At 51.1% G+C, this 21636-nt stretch overlaps 8 protein-coding genes across 8 annotated transcripts; 5 read left to right on the top strand and 3 right to left on the bottom strand.

Moving 5' to 3' along the window:
- Positions 1–883: 883 nt before the first annotated feature.
- MRS44_011782 (uncharacterized protein) lies at positions 884–1967 on the bottom strand (the record flags this gene model as incomplete). Its single annotated transcript, XM_046270733.2, has 2 exons — positions 884–1431; positions 1493–1967. The coding sequence occupies 2 exons, from the start codon at positions 1965–1967 to the stop codon at positions 884–886; spliced, it is 1023 nt and encodes a 340-aa protein (XP_046134498.2).
- Positions 1968–2493: 526 nt separating this feature from the next.
- Positions 2494–4311, top strand: MRS44_011781 (uncharacterized protein; the record flags this gene model as incomplete). Its single annotated transcript, XM_065619857.1, has 6 exons — positions 2494–2793; positions 2857–3399; positions 3458–3522; positions 3572–3739; positions 3797–4046; positions 4114–4311. 6 exons carry the CDS (start codon positions 2494–2496, stop codon positions 4309–4311), a joined length of 1524 nt encoding a protein of 507 aa, XP_065475929.1.
- Positions 4312–4813: 502 nt separating this feature from the next.
- MRS44_011780 (uncharacterized protein) lies at positions 4814–7453 on the top strand (the record flags this gene model as incomplete). Its single annotated transcript, XM_065619856.1, has 8 exons — positions 4814–4906; positions 5072–5171; positions 5218–5576; positions 5626–6104; positions 6172–6603; positions 6657–6964; positions 7027–7041; positions 7104–7453. 8 exons carry the CDS (start codon positions 4814–4816, stop codon positions 7451–7453), a joined length of 2136 nt encoding a protein of 711 aa, XP_065475928.1.
- Positions 7454–7649: 196 nt separating this feature from the next.
- MRS44_011779 (uncharacterized protein) lies at positions 7650–10037 on the bottom strand (the record flags this gene model as incomplete). The annotated part of the gene is made up of 8 exons (XM_065619855.1): positions 7650–8424; positions 8777–8878; positions 8942–9010; positions 9081–9221; positions 9286–9445; positions 9573–9698; positions 9763–9889; positions 9954–10037. The coding sequence occupies 8 exons, from the start codon at positions 10035–10037 to the stop codon at positions 7650–7652; spliced, it is 1584 nt and encodes a 527-aa protein (XP_065475927.1).
- A 524-nt stretch (positions 10038–10561) lies between these two features.
- MRS44_011778 (uncharacterized protein) lies at positions 10562–13037 on the top strand (the record flags this gene model as incomplete). Its single annotated transcript, XM_065619854.1, has 8 exons — positions 10562–10997; positions 11058–11340; positions 11392–11481; positions 11539–11564; positions 11653–11753; positions 11978–12206; positions 12269–12583; positions 12640–13037. The coding sequence occupies 8 exons, from the start codon at positions 10562–10564 to the stop codon at positions 13035–13037; spliced, it is 1878 nt and encodes a 625-aa protein (XP_065475926.1).
- Positions 13038–13487: 450 nt separating this feature from the next.
- Positions 13488–15140, top strand: MRS44_011777 (uncharacterized protein; the record flags this gene model as incomplete). The annotated part of the gene is made up of 5 exons (XM_046270792.1): positions 13488–13553; positions 13603–13636; positions 13727–13764; positions 13827–14096; positions 14157–15140. The coding sequence occupies 5 exons, from the start codon at positions 13488–13490 to the stop codon at positions 15138–15140; spliced, it is 1392 nt and encodes a 463-aa protein (XP_046134503.1).
- Positions 15141–16377: 1237 nt separating this feature from the next.
- On the bottom strand, positions 16378–17094 carry MRS44_011776 (uncharacterized protein; the record flags this gene model as incomplete). Its single annotated transcript, XM_046283293.2, has 1 exon — positions 16378–17094. One exon carries the CDS (start codon positions 17092–17094, stop codon positions 16378–16380), a length of 717 nt encoding a protein of 238 aa, XP_046134504.1.
- A 1925-nt stretch (positions 17095–19019) lies between these two features.
- Positions 19020–20772, top strand: MRS44_011775 (uncharacterized protein; the record flags this gene model as incomplete). Its single annotated transcript, XM_046275669.2, has 3 exons — positions 19020–19986; positions 20037–20152; positions 20203–20772. 3 exons carry the CDS (start codon positions 19020–19022, stop codon positions 20770–20772), a joined length of 1653 nt encoding a protein of 550 aa, XP_046134505.1.
- Positions 20773–21636: the final 864 nt, after the last annotated feature.

The following is a 21636-nucleotide window of genomic DNA, read 5'->3' as shown; positions in this document are numbered from 1 at the left end:
TGTCTCCTTCAAACGGTAGTGGGGAGAGAACCTGTGTCACCAAGTCAGTGTTCTTCATGTACTCGATAATACGCTTCCCGTGGGTTGCTGTCGGGTTTGCTTGAACTGTACCTTGACGACCTTGACAAGCCTACCGTTTTGCTCAAGCAGATCTGCAAAAGAAGCATACCCCGTCACGGTTGAGCTAACTATCTCGGAGGTAGTTTGGGGGGCTGGCAGAGAAGCGAGGTAGCTCTGACCCTCGTCATCTAGGAACCGTATCAAATGCTTCCAAGTAGACATTTTCTCAATGTGGAATATTTGCGCCGCAGGGAATCCAAAACGATTATTGGGCTTTAATCAGGTATCCAGTCACCTTGGCATCTATTGTAGCTCTTCAACGGGAATCAAAGCGTGCCTGGATCATTGCCAGAGATATAGATCTGCATGATAGTCTTAGTCTTTCTATCAATCCACCCGGAGTAACTTCAGATCGTTTGTAAGAAAATAATAATCCTGAACCCGTCTCCTCCATAGTGTTGCATCTGATGTGGAGAGAAGAGGGGACGGACCGGAGGGACTTGGTCGACCCACCATAAGTTCCTCCGGATCTTCACGACTAGCCCACAAAACATGTTGGTGCCGGAGGAACCTGGATTCTAGTGTGAGAGAGCCTAGGATATGCCTGATGACATGACTTTCTGGCTAACCACGTGTTGGATATTGCAAAGGCAGGCGAGAACGCCGAATGCGATCATCTTGGAGCGCTCATATGGAAATGGCCAATAGAGTTCATCAGTATGCCAAAGTACCTCAGTTTACGAGTTATTCAGTATGTTTATAATGTTCAACATAATTCTCTTGATGTCGGTACACTACATCCAGTCAAGCGAGACCGGGAATCTCAAGCTGCCGTGGCCCTTGTCCCATCAGCGGTCATATCTGCAGAAAATTCAGGTCCCCATACAGATAGCGGCCCGGCCTTGCTCCGCTTGGTGCCCGTCTTGACGTTGACAAGATCGCCATCAGCGTAGTGCTCTATGGTAAATCCACTAGGGTCTCTCCAGTAGTCGAATATCTGAGACCCCAAGATGTGTCTGCCCACACCCCAGACAGAGTAATAACCCTTGCTGGCCAGCCAGTCGTGACCCAGGAGCTGCGTGTCAAAGTCCTCCACCTCATAGGATGTGTGATGCATGCGGTCATGCTCTCCCGGGGGCGCACGTGAGAGGAACAGCGAGTGATGGTCGGAGAAGCGCTCCCCCAAATCCAGATGCAAGAAGGTGATGACATCCAGGTCTCCGTTTTCTCCTTCATATTGCACATCCGAAGGAACGAAATTGAAATTGTCTGTATACCATGTGACTTCCTTGGCCCAGTCTCCGACGATGAAGCCGTAGTGGCCCAGTTTATGGACCGTGGCAGGGCCATGGCGAAATCTCTGGAACTGGCCTGTAGGTGACACTATTAGCTACTAACCTCTGGCTAGCTAACAACCGAGAACAAGACTCACCAAATCTTTTCTTAACAAGACTACCGTTGAAAGGACCTTGGCTTTCAGCAAGCGAAGATGACGCGGACTCGTTGGGACTTCTCTCCTCTTGCCCATGCACGACATGGAAAAGAAATCCCGAGGGGCTCTTCAACGTCACTCGGCGCCCACCGCCTGGAAACGGAGACAGCTCTGAGACCACGGCACCGTCGAGAGCCGCGGCCTTATCGAAGTCGGCTTCTGTCTGAGCAACAAAGGCCGCACCACCGAAGGCCTGAGCTCCCGTGGATGATTTGCGAGCGACATAGCAGTAGGGATCCTTTCCGTAGCCACGGTAGAGGTTCACATCCGTATCCTGGTAGGCTGGGATAAGTCCAAAGTCCTTGGCAAACGCGTCGAACTTTTCCAGATCCGGATGCTCAAAGTAGACGTGGGTAATTCGTTCGAGCTGGATCTTGGAAGGATCGTTATTAATTTCAGGAAGCACGGCAGCCATGGTGTTGAGTTGGTTCAAGGATGATGGAGGGCGGATCTTAATACTTGTTATTGTGAGAGGATAACTTTGGGGAGGTGGCCGGTCGGGCGGCTCCATGTGAGGGGCGCCAACTACCACTTAAAGGGTTCAGTTGGGAATGGGCTACAGTGGTCCAAGGGACATTGACTCAGAATGATACAGTTGCACAATTACGTGTCCGCCTTGGGTTGATTGGCAACGTCGGAGGGATTTCTCGGACTATTGTGAAGTGAAGATCTTCCGGCCGCATGTAGCAGCGGAGGAACATTGCTCCCGCGTGGTCACTTGGCGCCTAGCGGCGATGAAACATCCAGTTTGGTTTCAGTATGTCAGGACAGAGGCAGAAGTGGGATATGGGTTTGGTGCCAATAAGTCCAGACTCTCAAGACTTAAAGATGTCGTTCCCTTGAGTATGGCTCTTGGGTGTTTGAATTTCGTCACACTACCTACCTGATGACTCACGACATAACAAGAAAAGAGGCGTCAAGATCATTATCTACCAAACACAATGTCACTAATCACCGAGGACAAGATCATCATCATCTTTACCGTCCTTCTGGTCGGCTGGCTTGTCAGCCTCGTCCGCACGATCTTGCGCCCTGGGCTTGGTAAAATTCCCGGCCCTTGGGTGGCAAAGTTCACCCAAGCCTGGCGCATCGGACTCGTGTGGAAAGGCAATGCCCATGAGGAGTATAAATTGCTACATGACAAGTATGGCCCGATAGTTCGGACCGCGCCCAACGTGGTTGACATATCCGACCCGACCTCAATAGCAACCATCTATGGCATCAGCTCCAAATTTCTCAAGGTATGCAAGACCCGACGGACGGATGGCATGTGGAAGAAAAACTGACATGAGGCCCCGACATAGTCGCCCTTTTATCAGACCTTGTCAGTCTTGTACGAGAACGAAGTGATGGATAGCATGTTCACAACCACCGATCCCCAAGAGCACAAGGCTCTCAAGCGACCGGTGGCCCAGAAGTTCTCAATGTCTTCGCTACGAACGCTGGAATATCTTGTCGACCCCTGCAGCGAAATATTCACAAAGGCCATGCTCGATTTACAAGGACAAGTGGTTGATCTAGGCGAGTGGGCTCAGTGGTATGCCTTTGACGTCATTGGGGCCATCACATTCTCCCGACGTTTTGGGTTTATGGAAAATCGCAAGGACGTCAAGAATATCATCTCGGGCATCGAGTTGGGGCTCGCATATGCGGGAATCATTGGACAGGTGCCATCGCTGCACCGATATCTTCTGGGCAATCTCACCTTGAGAAGGATCCTCGGCAGACTCGGGGTTCCAGATCCGATAGCCATAACAACAGAGGCAAGTACAGAGATAGTTACCATGCGTAATGGATCAGCGGCTGACAGACAGGACGTGGTAGATGGTTTCAGATTGCATCAGAGAGTACGACTCGCAGCCATCTTCGAGCGAACGAGCAGACTTCCTGGCCTACTTTCGGCAGGAACAAAAGTCGACGGGCCAGCAAATGAGCCAACGAGACTTGATGAACCATTTGATGAACAATCTGTATGTTTGGAACCGAGACTCTCAGAAACCTTCTGACACTGGCCTACAGATTGGCAGGTAGCGATACCACTGGGATTTCCCTCAGATCCATCTTTTACTACCTGCTCCACGACAAGTCCACATACAAGACTTTGCAAAACGAGATTGACGAGGCAGATAGGGCGGGCAAGCTCTCTCCCATCATCACCTTTTCCGAGAGCCTTGAACTGGAATATCTGTAAGCCTCTCTCTCCTGTATCCTCAACAGAGTGCTTTTTTCTGACGACACCCATAGCCAAGCATGCATCAAGGAAGCTCTGCGCATGCACCCTGCCGTGTCGTACCCGCTAGAGAGAGTGGTCCCTCCAGACGGGGTCCGCTTGTGTGGGGAGTATCTGCCAGGTGGCACCATAGTCGGCGTCAACGCGGCCGTCATCCACCGCGAACGTGACATATTTGGACAAGATGCAGATACTTTTCGGCCTGAGCGGTGGCTACACAGTAGCGAGGAACGCATCAAGTTGATGGACAGGCACAACCTGGCGGTGAGTAGCCGGATGGATGAATGGGATGTTTTGACGGACAAGAAGAGGCTGACGACACGACATGTAGTTTGGTGCGGGCGCGCGGACGTGCATCGGCAAGAACATCTCCATCATGGAGATGTCCAAGTTCGTACCGCAGGTGTTGAGGCAGTTCGACCTAGAGTGGGCGTCGAGCGAGCCAGGGTGGAAGGTGAAGACGTATTGGTTTGCTAAGCAGACGGGGTTATTGGTGCGATTCCACCGGCGGGACAAGATCTGTACATAACTGCCGTCCAAGATACCGATACCGTAACGAGCAAGGCGTCCTCCGCAGCTCAATATCAGGCGTCAATGCCATTCGCGGGTCGGAACACTCGGGTGACAAGCCTCGTTTGAAATTGCGGGGAGGCCTTCGTCAAACAGGGATTCGCAAGGGTTATTGGGTACATCATTTCCCACCTATATTAGCCTGTGATTAAAGTCCTCACGATCTTGAACCTGGATAATAAAACACCTCGGTACTTGTATTGACTTACGAAATAGAGTCAAGGTACGTGGCGTTATGCCTGATGGAGCCTTAGCATAATCGACGAGGTGACTTTAGCGGAACTCGGATTGCGGGGAAGCCCACTCCTCCTGATGCATGCATCCACTTCATCCTCCACCTCTCGCTGTGCTGTGCTGTGCTGTCTTTTCCTTTCCTCTTCTCTGTATCCTCGAGCCACCGTGCAACATTCGCCGAAAGCCTTGCTACGGACTCGATAGCACACTTGTGACGAAATTCCATCATGCTCTCTCAAACTTCTAGCACTCCCTCTGCTCAGCCTGCCTCACCAAGACTGGACCCGACCGATGGCCAGCAGGAAGCAGTCAAGTTCCGGGTCTGTGATCATTGCAGAATGTGCGTCGCTTGTCCAATCGGATGCTTGTTGTTGCTTTAAGCCATTTCTTGCTGACACGGCACGCCGAGACACAGAAAAAAGACAAAATGTGAGCTTCAAGCGCGTCAGATGCGTGGACGTGTTCGCTTGCTGATTTCTGCCCAGGTGACATGGTCCGCCCGGCCTGTGGAAGCTGCCGGTCCCGCCATGCCGTTTGCACCTACAGCAGGCGAAGAAGAAAACCTGGTATTCCTCGACACTCTGAGTGAGATTGCTGGGTATGACGGTAGCTGATCTTTGTCGCTGTGCAGGACCTCCCAAGGGCTGCCAGAAAGTGAGCAGATCCTTTTCCGATGCCAGCTCAACCGTTTCATCCGGGATTCGGGCACGTCGAGGCGCTCCGTCCTTGTCCTCATCACTTGCAGAGGAGCGTGGTAGGCATGACGAGGCCATCCCTAACTCAATCGACACTGCCGATTCGGCGGGGTGGATGCTGATGGATCATGATGCCGTCGCAGAGTGGCCATGGCGCGACAATCCAGTCGGTGACGTCTCGCCATACTATCCGCTAGGCCAATCCTTTCCCAGGGACTGCCTAGGACTCAGCCCCGAGCTTGAAGCATATTTGTGTGTGGCCCAGATTCTATCGCAATTGAAGCGTTCAAGAGTTGTCTGACCCTCCTGGGCATAGGTTAGATCTGTATTTTACACACCTCCAGCCGATTTATCCCTTATTCCGCCATCCCTATCCTTGCCTGTCAAGCCGCAAAATCCCAGATCTCTCACCACGCCTCAAAATGGCCATCTATGCCGTCTCGGCTCGGTTTGCAAGCCCGGACGTCCTCGGAGGCCCGGCTTCGTCCAAACTATTTGCTCAGCTTGCCATGAACCTCAATAAAGGCTCTGATCTCACCATGGATGAACTCAAGGCATCTGTCCTGCTCTATGTTTACGAAATGACCGAGACTTTGAGATGGGATACAGTGGCGGAAATCGCGAGGATCACCCGCATGGCAGAACTCTACTATGCTCTACACTTCGATAGCAGACCCGGCGAACCGAGTAAGGCCAGTACCTTCGACGACGGGATGCACCTGCGGAGCCAAGAAAGGGACATCAGTTCAAGTCATGCTGCTGAGGAATGGAACAGCGTATGGTGGTGCATCTACTCGCTTGACACGAGCTGCAGTGCTGTTGCGTAGGCACAACCCAGGGATCCGATCCCGCTGTATTCAAGACTTCCATGCTAAGTGCCAAGGCAACAGATCATTCTCCAATCCCATTACCGACAACCTACAAGCAAAGATGACATTGCCGGCAATGTCAGTTTCCGAGTTCACGAATCCATCGCTCTGTGACCAGGAATCGTCTGAAGATGGGTCGCAGTTTATCATGCTTTCAGCCGGCGCGAAGCACTGGGAGACCATGAGCATGATATTCTCCAAGGCTTCGTGCCGCAATCGGAACCTATATTTCGGTGCATGTTCACTGATGCGAGCAGTTACCGACCTCCGATCTCTAATGATACGGAGCCGTGGCCGCGACATACAGAAGCGGCTGCATGAGCTCGAGAGCGACTGCACAGCAACGTCTTTTGCACTACCTCCTTGGTTTTTCAATGCAACCCGTAACTTGGGCATTGCCGAGACAGACGAGGAACATCAGCGTCGGCTAGACGTGCTTCTTGTTTGGTCAGGGTGAGTCAAGCGGCTGCCCGCCTGCACACATGACACAGCACTCATTTTAACAGGGCAAACATATTACTGTCCATCTGTGCAGCAAAGATCAGCACCCAGAGTGCTTGCTTGGAGCTCCAAGTCCTATGGCTCACAATCTCATCCAAGGCGAATGAGATGGTCCGTATAATTCAGAACTGGAAGCCTGGCTATTTCAAAGCCATAGATCCCATGTGCTCGTACCTGATACTGCTCGCCGCATCCGTCCTGGCTTTCGATGGCGAGCTCGCCGCTACAAACGCGTCGACGCCATCTCAGTCGAGTGAGCACCTCGACCTTCTCCAGTTGTTCCTGGATCAGATGGGAATCAACTGGCCAGTAGGTGAGTGACAATGCTCGCAGACAGGCCAACTTTTGACGGCTAACTTCCAAATTCTGCTGCAGCATGCCGTCTGGCAAGTACGTCATATTCAAATGAATACCTAGAAGAAAACTTGAAAAGTTAACATGGCTATGAACAGATACCTTGAAGTTGTTGCGGGCCAAATTGTCGAGGCGGAAGCCGGTACACGAAGACGCCCTCAATTACCTCATCCACCTCACCAGCCCCCTCAACGGAACCCTGATGTGTCCTGACAAGAATGGTGTCGATACGCAATCGCCGCTCGCAGAGGAAGCCTCGTCATTCCGCTTCCCAGCCGTCAATGCCTTGGCTATCCCAGGGGACTCGGCCACGCATTCCAATGGAGAGTTGTCAGATAATGTTGACCCCCAACTTCAGAACTATCAGTGGCTCGACGACTTTGATCTTGCAAGCTTGGACGATGTTACTGCGGGAATGGATCCGCAGATATGTTTACAGCAGTTTTGAGCAAGGTACTAGTTTAACTCTCAACACATCATAGTCCACCCATATCGAGCGAACTAATCATTTCAAACGAGCCTTACCCCTGAATAGGTAACTTTGAGGCCAGAGTCATGTGAACATGGAGTTTCCAACCATTTATTGAGCTAAAACTTATATCCTGAGAGAATACCATGAATTAGTTCTCTTTCTAGCAACCTATCTACTCCTTCACCGCTTGTGTCATCATCTTCTGAGCAGCGTGCAGTTGCAACCCCAGCTGCTTCGGGCTTCTGGCTTGCGAAAAGACAATGAAATCCGGACGGATCAGCGCATAGCGGGTCGCAGGTTGGAACCGATCCCGGAAAGCAGAAGGGTTGTAGTGCGGTATCAGTGGCTGGGCCATGATCCTCACGGTGTCTTCCTCTGTACCCAGAAAGAATCTGTTGGTCTTCAAATACGACAACAACTCGGTGCCATCGTGAGGAGTACCCTCGCATAGTTCAAGAACCTCCCCCGAGAGGAAGTACGGCGGCAGGTTTGCTTCATCGAGTGCTTCCTTGATGCCCACAGCCTCCTCTTCGTCAGGGTGACACAGAAGGAGAAGAGTAAGCACGCCACTTCGCTCCCAGAAGACCTCATCAGATAGCTTGGTGAGGCCACTGATGGTCTTGAGGCACACCTGGGCCGTCTTGACACCTCCCCCTTCCTTCTCCAAAAAGAAGCCGCCGTCCACTCCACGGTGACCATCACTTTCGTCAAAGTTCAATCGCAGCAGTCTGTCCCGGACTGAGGGCAAAAGCTCCAGCACTCCGCTGATGACTTTGAGGAGGCCCACGAGGGAAGCCGACTTGCTTAGGAGTATGTTGCCGCTCCTCGCCGTGAGGATGCTGGAGACGTCCACTCCCTTACGCCGCTCCCGCGACCATCCCTCGAGCAGGACGTCGCGATGCTCTGGTGTAGAGAAACATGAATGGGGGTCACAGAGAAGCGCGAGCCTCCACGACAAGCCCAGCGCGTCCCGTATGCCGCTCGCTATCCCCTGGGCGCCGAAGGGGGGAACACATGGGCCGCGTCACCTATAAGGGAGACGTTGCCGTGAAACCACCGATTCACAACCTTTTGCGAGAAGCTAAACCAGAATAGCAGCAATTAGCAAGGGTCAACTGAATTGAAGCGACGAGACGCAAAATACAGGGTATGGAATGGCATTGGGGCTTACCTGGCTGGCGCACAACGCAAGATTTCCACGCAGTCCCATGGGAAGGAGACCGGCTCGTCTAGTTTCATGCCTTTGCGACTTGTTTTGACTTATTAGCTAACTGTCATCTCTATGTGCGGAATACATACCTGAGCAGGTGCCCCGGAATGGTTATATGTGCCACCATCTGCTCTTTTAGATGCTCTTCGGGGTCATCGGGCAGGTAATTCGGTGGCAGCTCGTATTCGAACCTATAAATGGACAGTGAGAACTGCTAGATTCTCGCCAAGAGCGCGTAGCATTCGAGCTAATACCTCCAGTATTTCTGCTGTCTCGGTCCGAATCGACCCGTTGCGATAGGCATCGTAGGGTGGGTACAAAAACTAATCAGATCAAGGTCAGTCATCGAGCGCAGCCAAGGGAGGAGAAACGGTAGAGAAGCCTATAACTTACTGGAATCCCCCAGGCCAGAAGACATCCCACAACTGTTCGGGCTGGTATCCGAGCTTCCACAGCGGAAAGGAAGGGTGCGAAGTTGGTGTCGGGAGAGTGATGCGCAGGTTGGCTGCGATCCAGGTCGCCTCATACTTGTATCTGGGGCACTGTCAGGTCTCGGAACGGTTCCTATCGCGGAGATGAGGTTTGGCAGTCATCATACAGTCCCGGAAGCTGCTGTATCCCCTTGGCCTCGAGATATCCCTTGCGGACGTATCCGCGCTTGCCATCCGCACCAACAAGATGCTTGCCTTGAATTTCCATCGTCTCGCCATCTTCTCGTTGGTAGATGGCCTGGACACCACCATCTACTTCACGAATCCCTGTCACGGTACAGTTCAGCCTCAGCTCGGCGTACTCGGACGCCTGTATCGAGCGGCGGAATATCTTCTCTGGAGCCGAGGTCAACGATCACGTAGCCCATCATCCGGGCAGATATCCCATTCTCACCTAGTTCGGGCTGCAATAAGACGAACCCCGGCGGCAGTGCCTGCTCAAGCCAGTCGCGTTCATGCTCGATGCTGGCAAAGGGCTTGGAGGTGAAAGTATTCTGGTGGAAGTGGACACAGGACATGACTGCAGTCCCACACACGACTTAGCAGGATGTCTGACGGGGAAGATGTACCTGGTTTTGACTAACCCTGCCCTATCTCTTCCAATATAGATCGGTTGACGCCAAGCAGGTTGACGATGCGCGGGGGATCACCACCCATGGCGATCGCTCGTGGGTCGGTACATATCTCATAGTTCTTCTCCAGTACGATAGACTTGCTTCCTTTAGCATGACAGTGGGCAGTGATGTGACATCAGAAGAAAAAGAGTAGAGCTTACTTTGACCTTGCGAGCGGCCAAGGCGATGGCCAGGGCAAGACCAGATGGACCTGCTCCAACAATGATGACGTCGGTATTCTCCATTTTGGATTCTCTGATGATCAAAGCAAGCTGCCAAAGATAATCAGACAGCCTGTGTCGTGCCAGCGCCTGTCTAGAGTTCCTTCTTGTATCAAGTATCAATGAGAAGCCATTAGACACCACACTACAACTCCTACTCTTGCATTACCGAGATTCATGGGTGATAGTGGGCGGGATTCCTCCGAACGGAGAGACTAGTATGCGACGGTCGTATAGGGTACAGTACCCATAAATGATGCTCTCGGAGGAACCTGAGAAGCAATTTCCGCGAGATTCACTTGAGCAGCCCCGCACCGCCCGGAGGAACTCCCCTGTCTAGTGTCACCGACTTAAGCCTCCGTTCATTGCCGAGGTATGGAATGGGGTAGCGAAGCTGAGACTCTGTTAGCCGTGTCAATGACCAATGAATCAAAGTTCTGTGTTATAAGAGAGTGGGTATGAAACGCTGGAGATGGTCCAGTATTCGATTCACCTTGGAATTGCAAACACCTTGACTCTTTTCTTGCAGACCTTGACTATCAACCAAGATGACAACCTGGGCTCATCCAAGCCCCCAACTGACAAAGCTGGATGCCTTCAGAAGACATGTCAACCTGAAGTACGATCTGGCCCTCGCTGACTACGAGCAACTGCACAAGTGGTCAGTGAACGAGAACGAGTTATTCTACCGGGAAATCTGGGACTTCTGTGGAGTCGTATACTCAGCGCCTCCCAGTCGAACTATCAGTGATGGCTCCAGCATGTGGCCCCGACCAGAATGGTACCCCGGAGCCCGGCTGAACTTCACCGAGAACATCCTCGCCGTGGGCCTGGCAGCGCATCCCGACAAGATCGCCGTGTCGGCGTGTCGGGAGGCTGGCACGCAGTGGAAGCATCTGACGTGGAAGCAGCTGGAGCGTGAGGTAGCTCGGTACGCGAGCGCGCTGAGAATTGCCCATGTCAAGGCGATGGATCGTGTGGCAGGTATGAGAGCACCCCTTCTTGTGCGATATCTTGACGTCAGTGTCACTGACTTTCACTTAGCCGTGATGACAAACTCTCTTGAGGCCGTGTTGATTCTGCTCGCCTGTGCCAGCATCGGCGCCATCTTCTCTTCCACTTCGCCCGAGATGGGGGTGAATGGGATTGTCGAGAGGTATCTCCAGTCTCAGCCCAAGGTCCTGTTCCTCGAGTCTCGTGTCCTCTACGGGGGCAAGTCGCGAGACCTCCGCAAGAAGCTGGCAACTGTCGTTGAAAAGCTGAAGCATCAAGTCACTGGGCTCCAGCAGGTCGTCGTCAGCGGCCCAACTTGGGAAGATGACACTGTGTGAGTGCTGGCTTCCCGAGGAGCCCACCGCAGGTTGCTGATTAGAGTCAGAATCTCCCTTAACAAGTTCCTCGACGTCTCACTAGAACCCCTGAAGTTCCTGCAGGTCCCGTTTGACCATCCCGTCTACATCTTGTATTCGTCAGTATCTTCCAGGAGGCTCCTTGGTGACCCAAAGAAGAGCTAACTGGTCAGCAGATCCGGGACAACTGGCCAGCCAAAGTGTACGAAGCAACGATTCCTTTATCCACCAACTCATAGCACATATCTCTGAGCTCTGGAGACGGAGGTCTTTGACTAACTGTGGCTTAGGTATCTGTCACTCCGGAGGTGGTGCGCTTCTAAAGCATAAGATGGATATGGCGTTGGCGATGGACCTCGGCATCGACTCAATATATTATCAGTACACAAGCGTGAGTTGCCCGACTCGTCTCTAACTGTGCAATCGCTGAAGAGATCTCATAGACTGGATGGATGATGTGGAATGTGCTTGTGGGAGCTCTCAGCGTTGGTTGCAAGATCATTCTTTATGACGGGAGCCCGCTCCATCCGAGACCGTCTTACCAATTGAGATTTCTAGAAGAACAAGGGTAAGTTGTCTCATATGATGGGTCAAGGTTCACTCCTGTTACCAGAGGCTAACTGTGGTGTTGACATCAGCGTCACGCATTGGGGCACGAGTCCAAAATTCCTCGGGACGCTCATGAGAGACCTCAACGGTCCGCTACCGTCGCTGGCAGCCTTACAGACAGTGCTCGTATCTGGCTCGGCACTCTCCCAGGAACTCTGTGACTGGTTCTACACAGTCTTTCCGAAAGAAGTTGGTCTTCATAATGGTTCGGGAGGGACGGACATGCTTGGAGGCAGTAAGTGGTCCTGACATGAGTCGAAGCGGCGGGGTTGCATCAAGCTGATCAGTCTTTGGCAGTTATTGGCGGCAATAATCTAATCCAGATACATGGTAACGAACTTGCGGCTGCCACTCTGGGCATGAAGGTAGAGATCTGGGACGAGAACGGCAACAATATCGATGACTCCGGACAGAAAGGGGAGTTAGTAATCACGAAACCGTTCCCGAGCATGCCGGTGACGTTCTGGGGCGAAGGAGGAGATGAAAAGTACCGAAATGCGTACTTTGACACCTTTCCTAATGTCTGGTGCCATGGAGACTTTGTCAGCAGGGATACCAAGACCAAGGGCTACCTAGTCCACGGTCGCAGCGACGGTGTCCTCAATCCTGGAGGTGAGAATGCCTCCCCATGTTTATGTTTTGACGCGAGAAAACTGACCGCTTTCAAGGAGTTCGGTTTGGCACTGCCGAGATATACGACGTGGTCAGCAGATTCGCCGAGGTGGATGACAGCATCGCGGTAGGCCAGCGGCGACCCCAGGATCAAGAGGAGCAGGTTCTACTGTTCGTCAAGACGAGGGACGGCGCAACTTTCGATAAGGCGCTGGAGTCGAAGATCCGCGATGCCATAAAGACGTTGCTGAGCCCGAGGCATGTCCCAGCGCATATCCTTCACGTCAAGGACATTCCGTACACCATGAGCGGTAAGAAGGTTGAGAAGGCCGTCAAGAGCGTCGTGACAGGGGAGAGAGTGCAGAACGCTGGCGCGATAAGCAACGCGGAGTGTTTAAAGGAATACGAGAAGTATGCCAGCCTGCCAGATATAAAATGGGCCGCCAAGCTGTAGAATTAGAGTTTATATTTCGCGATTGAGTTACGTATATAAATTTAAAGAATGCTTTATAGAGGGTATAGAGAATGAAACCCTATGTTAGAAACTGTATGCTCATTACTATGCTCAGTCTTAATTACCTCACTAAAGGGGGGTTAGTGGATAACATATAAAACAAACCTTGCGTTACCCTCTTTTAAGCCCCCATAGAAATGCCCTGTTAATTGGACATTTCGCTATCGTCAACTCCTTATCATTGCACCATCCATCCCCACTCGCACATCATGTCCAAATCTGCCCCAACCCCTATTTCTTGCCAAACTATAAAATCACGAAACATGCACCGCGTAGCACTAGGGTTTTCGTGCAGACTACGTCTATATCGTGACTCTCGCTTTCTCATGAGTTCACTACGTACGAGTTTCGTCTTAATATCCGTATAGGCATGCCATATTCTCATCCAATATGGCTTTACACCCCTCCGAAGTCGCTAAGCATAACAACGCCAAGTCTTGTTGGCTTATCATTCATGTAGGTTGTCACCACAACTGATGGAGCTTAAACTTACAAATAACCGCAGAACGAAGTCTACGATCTAACCAAGTTCCTTCCACGTGAGTTACAGACTGAGATCAAGTCATCAGACTCGATGAGGGTATAAGAACATTCTTATTAACGTTAAATGTGATGGTTTCTTGGAACAGACCACCCTGGAGGCCGTAGAGTCATTTTGATGCATGCGGTATGTCAAGTTGACGATGCTTTTGGTCTAGACGACGAAGGCTCATATTTCCACCACTCTAGGGCAGAGACGCTACTCAAAGATTCAACCTTGTCCATTCAAAGGATATACTCGATAAATGGCTTGACCCTTCCCAAAAGTTGGGTGCTATTGATTCCAGTGAGGCCGTGGAATCCGCCCCCCTACAAGAGGAGCAGGAACGCCAAATTGCCCTCAACAAGAAACCACCACTCTCACAATGCCTTACTTTGAGAGATTTCGAGGCCGTGGCCCAACAAACTATGAGAAGAGAGTCATGGGAGTACTATTCAACAGGAGCAGAAGACGAGTTCGTAGGTTGCATTCCATTCACTATCTGGGTAGGGTGCCCCATAACTCACATGTGCCATCAGACCCTCAAGGAAAACATAACTGCCTTCCAGAAGATTCGTTTCCGTCCTAAAGTTCTCGTCAACGTCGAGCATGTCGATATATCGACAACTCTTCTGGGGACAAAGACGGCAATCCCCATCTATGTCTCAGCTACAGCGAGCGCCAAATTGGGTCATCCGGAGGGCGAAGTAGTCCTAACAAGAGCAAGCAACAATCACGGCATTGTGCAAATGATACCGTTGTACTCATCATGCCCTATCGAGGAGATTGCTGATGCTAGGGCCCCGGATGCCACTCAGTGGTTTCAGATATATGTAAAAAAGGATCGCACCGCCACCCGTAATGCTGTTGAAAAGGCTGAGAGACTTGGTTGCAAGGCTCTCTGCATCACCGTTGATAACCCTCACTTGGGTAGTCGCGAAAGAGTTTTGCGGTCGCACCACGAAGGTGAGACAAGCAACATCGACGAGTTTGAGGATGCGCCAGCCACCGAGCTAGATCCTTCGCTCACCACAAACGCAAGCCTTGCTTGGGAAGATATCCCTTGGTTTCAGAGCATTACGAAGATGCCTATCATCATCAAGGGTGTACAGCGGGTTGAGGATGTCCTTACAGCGGTAAGATATGGCGTCAACGGTGTAATTCTCTCCAACCACGGCGGCCGTCAGCTTGAGTACGCCGAAGCTCCCATCGAAGTGCTCGCCGAGGTCATGCCCATCTTGCGAGAACGTGGACTTGACCAGAAAATCGAGGTATACATGGATGGTGGCGTTCGCCGAGGGACCGACGTTCTTAAAGCTCTCTGTCTTGGTGCTCGTGGAGTTGGGATTGGTCGTCCATTTCTATATGCGATGGCAGGGTATGGTCAGAAGGGTATCGAGAAAGCCATGCGAATTTTCAAGGATGAGCTGGAGAGGAACATGCGCCTAATAGGATGCAATTCTATCGACGAATTGCATCCTGGATTGGTGAAATTGCTTTCCAGGGATCAAGCAAAGATGTAAACAGGCGCTGATCCTGACTGAGAACCTCTTGGAATGTCAGGTATCATAAACCTGTTCATGAAACGCTAAATTGCATACTAATGCATTGCACAAGGGGGGTTAGGTTAGAGAGTTGTCCAATACATAGTAGCCCATGTTCCCACCGCCAAGCAACTAGTTGCACATATCCTCAAGCCTATGGAAATGAGGTATTCTAGCAGCACAAATAGATGAAAACCGTGTACGCAAGCGGAGTGATCCAACGATGGCTCTTGTATTCATATGGAAGTGTCTCGAGGCTGTGTGCGTGGTTGTGCAAGGAAATACGGGTTGAACTGAACATTCATATTTTGGGGGCCCGCTTACCAAGAAGGGCGGGATTGACACCCATCGGCACTCGACCCCTGTACGACTTTCTTGTCTTTATGCCGAAACCGATGGCCTAAACAAACCTTTCTTGTCCTTGAAAGGTGCCTGAGAAACGACTCGGCTCAGAGATATCGCTCGTCTTGATGGTGAGGAAGTAGTGCAGCTAGTTCTGCAACAACTCCTAAAGACAGGACGGGTACAAGAAAGCCCTCGACGAAACAATTGTCCTCCCAGTTTTAGGCACTGCCTGTCTTTGTGTACTTCTCTTTTGTGACCCAGGCATACTGTACCTTCTCGAGCTGAGATAAAGGGAGTGGAGCAGGTGCATTGTCTCGCTGCTTGGGATTATGACCGACGTTCTTGAGGTTTATCTTTTGAAGTTCCCACTGGACTCTCCCAAACAGCTCGTATAAGAGCTTCCGTGTTGATAGTCGCATCACGGGACTTAATGAGAATCTACAACTCTAATTCAGCAACGCAATCCGCAAACAGTTCACGTTATCAGTGCATTTGTCGCAGCCAGGTCAAATCTTTTCTGAGGCGATTCTAGTCTGTAGCTCATTCCGACTGCGAGAATCATGGTTGGTTCATGGTGTGGTGTGGAAAGAAGACTCCCCGAGAGGTCTTTGGATATGAATGCTAACGGCCTGTTTCTGCATCCACCTTGCTATTCTCTACTCACACTGCCAGACTTATAAATGCCCCTGGCGATATCAAGCTTTGTGACGAAGTATTTAGGGGAGACCAGAACTAACGGACATTGTGATTTGCGCCGACACTAACATCGGTCGAGAAAGGCCCAAAGTAATATTATGTTATCGCTCAGAGGCGATTCCTAAGCCAATAAGAATTTCTATCCGCCGCCGTAAGATACACCAATCCAGTATAATTACGCACCATCTATCATCTCTCTCAAACTACCCAAACTCCCGATACCTCCTGCAATACCGTCTGCCCATCTCAGGATGTCCCGTGCTAGAAACTCACTATCGCAGTCCTCGACGGCAAGATCAAAATCCCTCTGGAGTTGGCTTGCATTGAAAACTGTTATCCATCTCGGCTCCACCCTTTCCATCTCTTCCAAGAATAAGGGCCTCAAGAGAGTAAGTTCATACTCTAACAGGTGCTCTAGGTAGAGGCGAGAAGGAATTTGGTCCAGGTCATGTGCGTATCGTGTTGCGTCAGGCTTGTCGCGTCGAGGTCGGCCTTCCAGAAACGAAGGGTAAGAACAAGCCTTCCACAGAGGCAAAGCAGAGATACATTCCCAATCGACAACGCCAGTGAGATTTCCAGCATTGTCAACGAGGATATTGCTTCGGGATAGGTCAGTATGAGAGAGCACCGTGGTCTCTTCTGCCATCGCTGTTTCCGGAAACACGAGGTCGATAAGCTGGTGTAGCTTTGTGATGATACTAGCAGTTCGAGTAGCATCCTCTCTATCGGCTTCGGCATCTCTATCAAGCTCTGCTCCCTCTGGATATTTGCGCAAAACGGCGAGACAGTCACTTTCTGCGAACTGCAAACGGGCCGCAATCCAGTCTCGGCTATGGCGGAAGGGACCACGATCCATGTCGAGATTGATGCGGTCGCCCCAGAAGAAGGGCATCGAGACAATGCGCCCAGTTACTGGATCTGGGGGAGTGGGATAGTCGTAACCGCATTAACCCATCTGATTGTGGCGACTTCGCTCAGAGTCTTGTACCGAGGATCGACGGGCAGCGAGATTCGGAGCATAAGAGGTAGCTGATCTTAAACTATGACTTGATAGAGCTTATTAAAGGCGCCTTGAGCAAAGACAGCGACCTAGACAGTGCTCAAGGGCCAAAGAAGCTGCAGTGTTGACTTGATCTCCTCAATGTCTAGTTCAAATCTCCACCACGGCTTAAGCCCAAGGATGGTTTCCTCCCAGCGAAGGCTCCTAATCCGGGCTTGCGGAGAAGCCATTATAATGAGTGTGTGACGATGAGGCGAGAGGGTTGGATTGTGAAAGAGAATGTGCGGGCATGAGTAGGTGACGAGCGATTGTAAGATGCAATGATGAAAGTCCTTTCAAATGGTATTAAGAAGAAAATTCATTTTGGCCCAAAAAGCTTTCCACATGACAGCGCGGCAAGCAGGTCGGTGCAGGTAGGTGCAGGTACATAGGGTAGGTAGTGGTTATTGACTGTCTGTGACACAACAGTGCTGGCGATAAGAAGCGCACGGACCACTCAGCATAATCGCCCAATCGCCTGGCCTTGACATTCCATCTTTCCTCTACGCTTGATCCCACCTCACCACTTTTGTTGGCGATACGGGCTTTCTTCCGACGTTACCATCGAGCTTGCTTCGATACGCTCATCCAAGGTATCTCCAACTGCACATCACCACCTTCGACCGCTGCGAAATCGGCTCTCAGTACCATTTCATGGTTAAGGGGAACGTCCCTGCGGCTAGTAGAGTACTACGTCTATTTTCTTCTCTTCATTTCAATTCCATCGCCAATTGGGACCACGCGCTGCGGTGTGCTTGTGCAGAGTTTTGAATAGCAGCATTTGATAGTGACTGTGGTGACTATTGTGACGAAGAATAGGCAGTGATACGAGCAGAGACACCCGTGCCTCCTGTTGGAGTTGTACGGGCCTGTGGGGTGAGTAAAGGCTCTATAGTGCTCTCGCGCCCGCTCAAGCATAATATTGGTCTTCAGTTAAGGATTTTATGTCTCTTATTCTATCTCATATGCTGATAGAATATATACCTTGTCAGACACAAACGGCTCACACCATGGTTCCCTCCAATGACTCACTAACAGAATATTCCCAAGTTAGTACGTTGTGTCATAAATCAAATGCATGAGCCAACAGTTCTGGTTGGGATGGCTTGCTTTCATAATGTATCAGATTGAATGTCATAACTACACTAAAACTTGAGGTCCTCTTCCCCCTTTCATGATCACTCACAGTTCCAATACGGCGATTGCATATCCATCCTAGACTCAACCCTTCACATAATCTGCCTCGCCTAATCGGTGGGCTTTAGGCGAGGGAACAGCGTTGTTGGGCTGAGATGTCGACTTAAAATCGCCGTGGAGTGGTGCATTGCATACTCATCATCAGCTGAACACTGCGGAAAAATACCAAATAGGCGACGACCGGGATCGCTCGACTGAGTGAGAGTTGTAGGGAACACGCAAAGCTTGATAGATTTCATCACTCCTTGGTTAAAACGGCTTGGTGGTATGACCGGCAGTCCGGCACCCACAGGCCAGGCCATAACCCACCAAGAAGCGCGACCCCAGACGTCTTTGACCATTTTAGCTTTTCCCCACGTAATGTCAAGTGGCGTCGTCTGAGTCGTGCGGGCGTACTAAGCCAGATTCGTGGGTCATAGCCTACGGCCTCCCCACTTGTTAACCCCTTGTTGTTGCCGACTCCCAGGCACCGTGGAGAAGCACGAGATTGAGTTACCGACGAGGAAGAATTTAAAGGCTGGTTGGATCCGGGGAGAGATAATCGACATTCTCTTGTTCAGCCCAGGCGTTTCATCGATTCAATGTCATCTTCACCCGAGCATACCATGGAGCCGTCGACCAAGAAGAACATGTGGCAATCCCTTCGGGAGAACCCCAAGGTCCTGTTCATTGCCTTCTTTGCATCGCTTGGAGGTTTTGAGTATGGTTACCAGCAGGGTGTTCTTGGCCAGTCTCTGGTCATGACCCGGTTCACTGAGAACTTTCCTTCTGTCGTCAAGTCCTCCTCAGCAACTGGCTGGCTTACTTCTATCCTCCAGCTGGGAGGCATTCTTGGGTCCCTCTCAGCTGGTGTTCTAGGCGAGCTCATCTCCAGAAAGTACACCATGTTTATCGCCTGTTGCTGGGTTATCCTTGGCAGTTACCTCTACGTCGGTGCAACTGCTGGTGCCCCATCTCTTCTCTATGCTGGACGGTTCTTTACCGGTGTCGGAGTCGGTCTCTTCAGCGGCGTCGGTCCTCTTTACAACGCTGAGCTCTCTGCTCCCGAGATGCGAGGTCTCCTCGTTTCCTTCTACCAACTGGCGACCATCCTGGGCATCATGCTCTCTTTCTGGGTAGGCTACGGCAGCAACTACATTGGTGGAACCGGAGAAGGCCAATCTGATCTCGCCTGGCGCCTCCCCTCGATCATCCAAGGCATTCCCGCCGCCGCCCTCGCTGTCGGTATCTGGTTTATGCCTTTCTCCCCACGCTGGCTTGTCAAGGTCGGTCGTGATGAAGAGGCCAGATCCACCCTGGCATGGATGCGCAAGCTGCCAGAGGACCACGACGACATCCGGGTCGAATTCCTCGAGATCAAGGCCGAAGCTGTCTTTGAGCAAAAGGTTTTTGCGCGCGACTTTCCTCATCTTGCGGAGAAGGGCAAGAGCCGCTTCATGCAGCAGGTGGCGCAGTACGTGACTTGCTTCAGGAGTATTGATAACTTGAAGCGTGTCTGCACGGCTTGGCTGGTCATGTTCTTCCAGCAGTGGTCTGGAATTGACGCCAGTAAGTGTTCTTCTACGATATTAGAAATATGTGGAAGCTAATGTTTTCAGTTATCTACTACGCCTCGAATGTCTTTATCAGCCTGGGACTCACTGGTGGAACCATTGCCCTGCTGGCAACTGGAGTCACTGGCGTCGTCTTCCTCATCAGCACTATTCCTGCCATGGTCAGTCAAATCACCAAGCCTAGATTGCCACAAGACTAATATCTGAACAGTTGATCATTGATCGGGTTGGTCGCAAGCCTCTCCTGCAGATCGGCTCCGTCGTCATGGGCGCCAGCATGGTCACTGTCGGCGTCATTGTAGCCAAATTCCGACACGACTGGCCTTCTCACGTTGCAGCTGGCTGGTCAGCCGTGGCCCTAATCTGGGTCTATATTGCTGGATTCGGTGCTACATGGGGCCCTGTTTCTTGGACGCTTGTTTCTGAGATCTTCCCTCTGTCCATCCGAGCCAAGGGAGCATCCATCGGTGCATCCAGCAACTGGGTCAATAACTTTGCCATCGCCTTCTTTGTGCCTCCTATGCTGGAAGCCTGGGCATGGGGAACCTACATCTTCTTTGCTGTTTTCTTGGCTGCTGGTATCGTTTGGGTCTGGATCTATCTCCCGGAGACCAAGAATGCCACTCTTGAGGACATGGACCGAGTCTTCAAGAGCCGCACGGGTGAGATGGATGGTGTTCTTATGAGGGAGGCCCAGGCCGAAGTTGGTCTGCTTGGTTTTGCTCATGAGCGAAAGCTATCTCATGACAAGGAGGTTGAGAAGCATGTCGAGGAGTTATAATTGGGACATTCTTGGAACTATTTGGCGAGTCTTGTAAAGTGAAGGGATACACATGTGGAAGGTTAAAATTATACAATTTACCGGAATTCAATTTCAAATCGCAGGTTAATGTTGTCCTTGATGCTTTGTTGAGATTATGATCTACCCGCAAGACAGAGCCGGTGGGTGACAATGCAGTTTGTGTTAAGTTATCCGTTCTCAACCCTCTAAAACTTTGAAACTACAAGGTAGAATGATAAAAATGGACAAGCTGAAAAAAAAATTCTACAACGTTTCTAAGGCAGCCCCTAAGTCACCCCTGCAATTACATGACCCTTGGCTAGGACGTTGTAACGTTGCAGCGATCCTTGGGGCATCGGCCGACGACAAGCGTGAAATGGTTGATCAAGGCACACACGACGAAAACCCCATTGTGGTGGTGCACTGAGTATGGTTGGTCCTTCCAGGGGTGAATGCACTCCTAGTGATGATACTCTTGCTGATGTAGCACATGTTGCTCACAAATAGTCAGATGCCATGAGCGAGCAAATGTCTGAGTATATATTGTGCCGCTTGAAAAGATCGGAGGAAAGAATGGAACAATTACTATGAACACGAAAGACTGATTACGATTAATGTAGGAAATTCATGTTTCCCTCCAGAGAACTGATCAAATCTGTGTAGCCATCGGCCTCGCCTAAGGCGATGTTTCAACTTGGTGGAAGGTTCCCCCAAAAATCTCATCCCATGGACGTTCGAGTTCGCATCATCAACGTGGAGTACTTACCCCGGATCGACTTAAGCTTAATGCTAGTCTTACTGTGAGCCAGAGTATGAGCTGGGGAAGTCTTGCTCGGCCAAATTTGTGTTGTCTTGATATGACTC

Source organism: Fusarium solani (genome assembly GCF_023522795.1).
Source record: "Fusarium solani strain SB1 chromosome Unknown bctg00000007, whole genome shotgun sequence".
NCBI lineage: Eukaryota > Fungi > Ascomycota > Sordariomycetes > Hypocreales > Nectriaceae > Fusarium > Fusarium solani.
This window is presented reverse-complemented; position numbering and strand designations above follow the sequence as displayed.